The sequence below is a fragment of the Vigna angularis genome, chromosome 10 (assembly GCF_016808095.1).
Source record: "Vigna angularis cultivar LongXiaoDou No.4 chromosome 10, ASM1680809v1, whole genome shotgun sequence".
NCBI lineage: Eukaryota > Viridiplantae > Streptophyta > Magnoliopsida > Fabales > Fabaceae > Vigna > Vigna angularis.
In genome coordinates this window covers 24188271-24196594 of record NC_068979.1, presented here as the reverse complement: position 1 = coordinate 24196594, position 8324 = coordinate 24188271, and the positions used below count along the sequence as shown (strand labels likewise).

At 31.1% G+C, this 8324-nt stretch overlaps 1 protein-coding gene across 1 annotated transcript; it reads right to left on the bottom strand.

Moving 5' to 3' along the window:
* Positions 1–4352: 4352 nt before the first annotated feature.
* On the bottom strand, positions 4353–7696 carry LOC108334914 (origin of replication complex subunit 6). The gene is made up of 9 exons (XM_017570838.2): positions 7445–7696; positions 7205–7356; positions 7040–7120; positions 6842–6953; positions 6481–6543; positions 6289–6376; positions 6096–6166; positions 4842–4938; positions 4353–4751 (listed from the first exon to the last, which is right to left on the bottom strand). Exons 1-9 carry the CDS (start codon positions 7562–7564, stop codon positions 4672–4674), a joined length of 864 nt encoding a protein of 287 aa, XP_017426327.2. The 5' UTR covers positions 7565–7696; the 3' UTR covers positions 4353–4671.
* Positions 7697–8324: the final 628 nt, after the last annotated feature.

Sequence of the window (8324 nt, the reverse complement as noted above, 5' to 3'; positions counted from 1 at the left end):
TTCTAGACCAACTAAAACTCAAGAAGGAATACTATTAATGTTCATTTTAGAAAGCTAGAGGAGAGAATTAACTCTACACACAACTTCAAATGATCAACCTTTCTAGTGAGCAAAAGTGTGTATATAACTTGAGTAGTATTGATTGCTTTCATCTTTACAATCGCATAAGTATCAATAGGTCTAATGCACTACAACATTGCACTAATTGTCTAGTTCATAGAAATGAATATTCATATGCATATAAAATATACAAAAGTCAAATATAGATAGGATTAACTAACCTAAGTCATCTGTCAATGATAAAATTAATAAAAGTAAAATATAGATAGAAACATAAAATAACAACAAAAGGAGTGTGGTTTGGAAACAGTAAACAATACAAATAAATAGAACAGATATATAAAAAACAAGTTTATTCTCTGGTTCTTTCATAATTAAATTCTTCACCGGTTATTTTATGATTATCATTCGATTAATTTATAAACTAAAATCTCAAATAAATTGAACAAACTTAAATTAATTTGTTAAGACTCTCTTTCATTTCAAGTGTTTATTAAGACTAGTTATACTTTACTCATTTTCAAGCGTTAATGAAGTATGTATCAATATATTCTTCTACCTTTTTATTAAGCAAACAAGTGCACAAATTTGAATCAATCAAGCTACTATTAATTAATTCATTTAGTTCCTCACTATTCTAAATGCCTACAAATGAGAACATGTCAACACTTTAATTATTCCAAGTGTTTATAAGTTAAGTGTTATTTTATGAAGATTTACACTTTTACTTAAATAGAAGAATAAACAAATGGAAGGAGTTCTTTCCTCACAATAAATTATTTTACATAATATAGCACGTTGTCTTCTCTCCTGAAAGAAGAAAATTTCTTACATTAAGAGAAATTTTGACACTATATAGTTTTTAACACGTATTATTAACTGAAATTCTTAACATGTTTTATTATTGATCAAAATTTCATATTGTATATATCTTTACATATATATATATATATGCATTATAAGTTCATCTTAATATGTAAAGTGATGGGTGATGATGAGATGATGGTGGGATGGATAAATCGGTGATGGAAGGATGATGCTTGTTGTTGCTCACCTTTTATAACAATTCTAGATGGACTTTAATTGCTTATCAAATTCATAATTTTAAGTTTGAGATCCATAACCATTCAATTGCAAAGTTCAAATTCCAGCTCTTAGTACTCTATTATACATTAAAATATTTGTAGAAATTCAAGGATACAATGAAAGTTGTATCTGTTGAATATTTAAAGTGAATAACAATGTTTTCTAATGTCAAAAATCCCCTTAAATCTTGCACAGAATAATAACTTTAATAACAACTTTATTTTGTACAAAGTTCAACTTAGTAGACGATCTAATAGGTCCCTACAGTGTTAAATGATATATATAATATATAAAGTCCTCAAGATGATTTCGTCAAAGGATTTTGAAAGTTATCTTATTGGGTCACTTATGGAAGCTCGGCCCACTTCCTTTAGCCTTTTATTATCTTTAGTTTTCTTTCTTTGTTAACACAATACACATTCAATATTTTTCCGTTTCCTCTCTGTAATTCACGGTAAACACAAAAGGGGTTTCTTTCCCTGCATCAATACATTGTTCTTCTTCTTTTGTGTGTAAGTCTCCGAATCTCTCTTTTCTTTCTTCTTCTTCATCAATAATCCGCATCTTTTTCATCATGAATTGCATTGCATTTACCTTGAATATGCATCACTTTAACAACTGCATATACCATTCTAATAGATTTCATTAGACAATTATGATGAAAGACATATTAGACACATGTAACACCTTTCCTTGTCTTGAATTATCTTCATTAATCTTCCAACTCACTTTATCACTTCTTTAAGGGTGTGTTCACTTTGGGGAGATGATTTGAGGGAGAGTAAGTGGATGGATTTGAAGGGATTTGAGAGTTAATTTTTTGTTGTTTGTTTGAGTGGATTTGGAGATGAGTGAGAATGGATTTGGAAGTAAAGTTTGTGAGAATTAGTGTAGGATTTGACCGATGTGACAGATAAAAAAATAGTTTAATTGGTAGAAATTGAAGATTACCAAAATACCCTTAGTAGTAAAAGTAATATAAAATGATAATTATTAATATTATATATAATTGTAAAAATTATTATAAAGAGAGAGAAAAATAAAAAATAATTTTTAAAATTCCATTATTATTATTATTATTAATTTATGTGTGTAAATCTTTACATTCAAAAGTGATGAATACTGTAAGAATAAAATTGAGAATTGACATGAATCGTTGCAAATCTTCGCAATGGATGAAAGATAAGAAAATTTCATTCTCCCGCAAATCAGCACTTTCAATTACGCGCAAATCCTTTAAAGCAAACGCAAAACTCATTTGAATTTCATCATAGCAAATCAACGTCAATAGTGTTTTCCACTAAAGCGAACACAGGCTAAGCTCAAGATCTTAGCCTCTCTTAATTAGTCATTGGAGATTCATACCATCAATTTGTTAATATAGTCTATAGGGTCAATTCATCCTTGTATCATCTATAAATAATTTGAGTTTGCTTTCATTTTAGTTACACAAAACACAAGTTAGAACATTTAGAAAACATTTATAGATTTTGTCAAATCATCAAAACTCAATTCTTAGATATATTTCATTAAATCATCTAGAAAACTTTCATATACTAGACTCTCTAATTAGACTCTTCTAACTAAAGCATTTAGTGCATTTCGTCAACTTAGAATATAATCACTTAACATGACTTTAAAAACTTATTTTAGTGAATGATTTGATTTAAAGCAAAATTAATCACGTTTGGATAAATCCCATTTAAAATAATGTATTTAAATTTAATTATTCTTCAAAATAACTAAGATTAAGTATTCTTAAAGTACATTAAAAATGCACTAATCAATTATATAAAGAAGAGATGGGTTTAGATTGAAAAGTATAAGTTTTAATGTAATAAAAATAAAAGACAGGGTTTGTTTTGATGTCTCTTTAACTATAACTATGGATGGTAGCTCAAGCGATTACCTTTTATTAAAAGAATAGAGTATTATTGCTTAAGCGTTCAATTAGACACTTAAACAAGAGTACTCATAACTCAAGATGTGCTATGGAGTTTGATCGAGAGAGATACTGAAATAATTCAACTCCTCTAAGATTCACATCACTCAAGCGAAAGATGGTCATTTAAGCAATGAAGAGACATTAATTTGAGGTAATTTCTAAAGGTTTGTTGTATGAGCAAGAAGCTTTATTGTTCAAGCACTAACTTTATCACTTAAGTGACACACTCACAAGTCCATATTAACTTTTCTTTGAAGGAAAGTGCTCACGTAAGGAATCTCATTTAAATTGCTACTCGTTAATTTAATCAAATTAAGAATTAAGAATGTTGATATGGAATCATTACACTGTGATTGATATGTAATACATGAAATTTAATATGATTTGAATGGATAAAGATTTATGATGAATTGTATTGTGTTAGTTAGTAATCACTATAATGATATTGTTGAACTAAAGTTATATGATACCTAAGTTGTATCCAGAAAAGTATTATGAGTATTAACTTAGGGGATTGTATGAAATTTTAGGTTTTATTGATTCATTAAGTTATAAAGACAAGGATACGAGCTGCTTAGATTTCTAAGATCAAATCATAGATAAAGAATCACCAATACTCGATTAAATATGTAAGAAATTATCCTATCAATAAAATTATTAAATCTAATTTGTACTAGAAATGACAAATTACCTAGCTTAATATAAAAAAATAGTCAATAATTATATATGTACTATTAATTATATGAATAAACTTTGATAGATTAGATTGATTGATTAATTATATGTACTATTAATTATATATATTATTTCTTATATGTTTCAATATAAATGTATAGATTTTCGTTACTTAGTTTTATTGTGCTGTCTCTGAATACAAGAATTATGTTTGGTTTTCTCGTTATCCATAAATTGAGATATGAATTTTAATCAATTTCATTAAACAACTATTGTTACTCTTAACATATTTTTAGCCACTAATTATAAACACTCCTAGAAATGCATATAATGTTAAACATCATTGACCTTCTACATTCAGGTTGTACACATTAATTATAAATACTCCGTGCCGCCATAAATATATCAAACTTCAACTACTCAACGTGGAAATAAAGACAAGTCTAATAGAATAATTTGTTTAGCAATGAATGTTTGAAATCACGTTTACAGCTATGTTACAATGATTATTAACATTATCATGCATGCCTCCAGGTATGCCCATTTAAAATTAAAATACTAAACTAAAAATTTAAAAGTCAAATCGTTATGTCGAGTAATGGGTTGAATATATAGCAATAGATATACACGAATTAACTTCTTTGCATGTACAAACTATTAGCAGCCCGTTTAAAAGCTAATTAACATTGATAGAAAAAAAGAAAAGAAAAGAAAATTGGAATTCCGGCCTGAAAAGAGTTATTCCTGTACACTAATGCTTTGGAAATTCCAGAAAATACATTTTTAAACAAAATTGAGCTCCATTCTAGAAACATCAGTACATGTCATCTTTCTGCACCCGTTTCTAATAATGTGCTGAACTTCTAACAAAATCATGTATTGTCATAAGGCATCGCAATACCATTTCACATGGCCTCTAATTCCTGAGTATCGGAAGATTTCTTGATAAAGTTGAGACGAGTTTGTTTGGTTCGTTTGCAAGGAGCTACAAAAAGTGAATAAGTAAACGGGGTCAACCATCATGAATCTTTGGTTCTTAGCCAATAAGGAGAAAACCCAAGAACTGTTTCAATACCTTCTGTCTTGTTTTGTTGATTGGATGCAACCACTGAAGATTTCCACTTTTCATAATCACGTGTTTCCATTTGCTTGCGTTTTTTATAACATGAAAGCTGTATAAACACAAATGTTAATTGAATTACAGTCAAAATAAAATTTGGAAACCACATCTTACGGCAAATATCCAAAAGTACTAAATGCACCTTCAAGACAGCACAATGATGAGAAAAAAAAGTAATAGAGGGATTAAAACGCATGGGATGGATCTTGCACTTAATCGTGACCATCATCACTTTTAAACCAAATACAAGATGGAGACCAGATTGTAGAAAACTTATTTTGGAGAATAGAAATAATTCAACTACACTTCCTGGTGCATACATTTAAGGCCACAATTATCCCTCAACAAGTTATTTGCCAAATTAAAATCATTATAATTTGATGGAACAACTAACAAAGACTCTTTGATGAATAGAGAGGACACCATACAACACGCAAATACTTGTGAATATTGAGCACAATCTTAAACTGGAGGAAACATTGCCCTTATTTAGGTTGCGGAGAACCACAAGTATTATCTATCCTAAGAAAATCACAAGAACGCGAATGTGAAGTAAGATAAGCCTTTAGCGGGTATTTCAATATCCTAGTCAGTGATTTAACTCTAACCCTATACGCTCCATGTAACACACCTAACTTAATTACCGGGTTAGTCGTGTGAAATACAGTGTATCGACTATGCAATAGCAAGTTTAGAAAGAGTTGAGAAATCTCCCGTCAGATGTTGGTTTTAAACTAGAAAGGACGTTGGGAACAATTAGTCAATTACCCAAGTTAGGACTCTGCAAATATGTTTGTAAATGATAGTTAATGGTTACAACTTTCAAACAAAAGGAGAACTTAATCGAAGTCTAGAAAGATGTAGTCCTTTTTAATACTGCAACACAATCACAGTAAAAAGACAGTCACAATAAAAGATAGAAAGGCATTATGAATGTGTTGCGTCAACATTGAAGAAAATTGAGAAAGTCGAGCTTCAAAACAATGAGCGTTGAAAAAAAAAGGTTGAGCTACATATGAAAGAATTGTATACAAAGCACAACTTGGAATTTTATTCATAATTTAAGAAGCAACAAATTAACTCCATAAACAACAGTATATTTATGCAACGCCTGATTGAATAATTTCTATAAAACATTAGGGCTAAAAACCCTTTCACAAGGAAACCAAAAGTGTCTGTAAATTACAAAAAGAAGCCAGACATTAGTACCTCAGGACCATCATCGGACAAATAACCTCCATCATCGGCTTTCCTTTTACTTGGCAACACGTCAAGCAAATCTAAAAAAAATGGGATACAAAAACAAACGTTCAATGCAAAGTAAATATTAAAATAATGGACAGAATAGCTCAGCTTTAAGAATGCATTACGATCAAACTTCCGAATGGGGAAAGGTACATACCTCGATTTGATTGCACCTCCCTAGCATCCTTTTTTTCCTTTGCAACCCCAAACACGTCATGACACAAATCCTTCATAGTAACAGAAACCTACAGCGGGCCATTCACACCCCGTTCAAAATCAATAACGCCGCTATATTAAAAATACAATAAAATAATCGCATTCAACATTCACTAGACATACAGCCACTTACACTAGAAAACTCGGATTCAGATGTACCACAAAGCTCAATTAACTTCAGCTTGTCCACTTTGAGCTGCAAAACAAACACAACCCCTACCACAACTTAAACGAAAGCAAAACAAATAGTTCATGACATTCCTCCCAATCCTTCGTATTGAAGAAAATTAAAGACAAATCCACTCGCTGCAGACGCAATTGTGGCTATTGCACTATTAAAACAGAAAGCTTGCAACAATAATTGCGGTCGCAAACCGTTTTGAAATGGACTTACACACCAAAATTACCTAATAATATTAAAATTCCTACACAATCAACATTTCTTTATAACCACCTATAGCTGTGTAATATCCAAATAAGTTCTTTAATGGTACCTTGTGTTTTTTAGCACATAGATAAAAAGCAACAGCGGTGAACACCGGACGCGTGAAATCAGCACTTGCACGACGAGAAGCCGGCAAAGACGAAACAAAACGATCCTTATACCTTCACGAAAATAACACAAAGTTCAGCAACAAATGAAGTTTCAACGTCGTTTTAGCATTTAATCAAACACGTGGCAGATAACTCACAGTTTGAGACCGTCGCGAACGAAAGGAATAATACGAACGCAACCAAACTGAATCGCCAACTCCCTCACATCTATCTTCGTCCTAAAAACACCAAGCAAACACTCCATGAATAAAAAGCTTTGAAAAAATGAAAGCTGAAAGAAGAAAAAGGGAAAGGAAACGAACTTCACGCCAAGACCGTTGTGGAGAGAGTTGTAGGATCTGATGTAAGCTTTTTCGGACATTCCGCTAAGCCTCACCGCAGAGGATCGGTCGAAGAGAACGCCGAGCCTTGTTGCCGCGATTTCCAAGCAAATAAGAGATTTAGCAACCTCGCCCTGAGAAAACCAGACAAGGAGCTTCGGAATCGAATCGAATGGAACGAAATTCAATAAAACGGGACAGAAGAAATAGATGAGGACATACGACTCCGATGACGGAGGAATCGAACTGGACATCGCAGAGGCGACGGATCTCGGCGGCTTTTCGGACGACGAGTTTGGAATCGGAGAGATCGAGCTTCTTGGCCAGCTCTGAAATGTCCATTTTAGGCTTGGGATCCCAAACACGACGCTAACTTCGATTTCTTGTTCGCATTTTGAAGGGATTAGAGAGTGGAAAATGGCGGGAATAGGAGGAGGAGAACGTGGAATGGAATCCAAATATATTGATATCGCCATTTGAATATTCGCGCGCGCGTACAGTTTGCCGGGAAATTTTCGTTTGGCGCCCTCTGCTGCCGAAATCATTCTTCATTGGAAATCTTTACACAAACTTTATTTTATAAAATAATATATATATATATATATATATGTATATATATAATATTGATTAATTCATTAATATTGTTCAAAATATAGGTTTTTAAAGGTAAACATATATAACGTAACATTCAAATATTCATTATTTTCATTTAAATGTCATTGTTTTTTATTAATAAATCAGCATTGTATAATTATAGTAATTAAAGCTCTTACAACAAGTATATATCAAAAGACTGATCAAACACATTCAAGAGATCATTTTACTCCTCACACTGAGATCTCTTTACTTTGTTACAACTCAATTTTGTGAAAACTCAAAATGATTTCTCGGATCCTAAACCTTTTGTCTCCTATTTTGTTAGTATACACAACGCACTCATACATTAAGAAGTTCACATTCAAATTATAAAAGTATGGCTATACTATTTATTTTCTAATTAAAATACACAATACTTAATAAATAATATATTTACTTATTCTTTCAGATATAAATTAAATATAATGATTTTTTATATTCATAAATTCTTTGATATCTCATTACA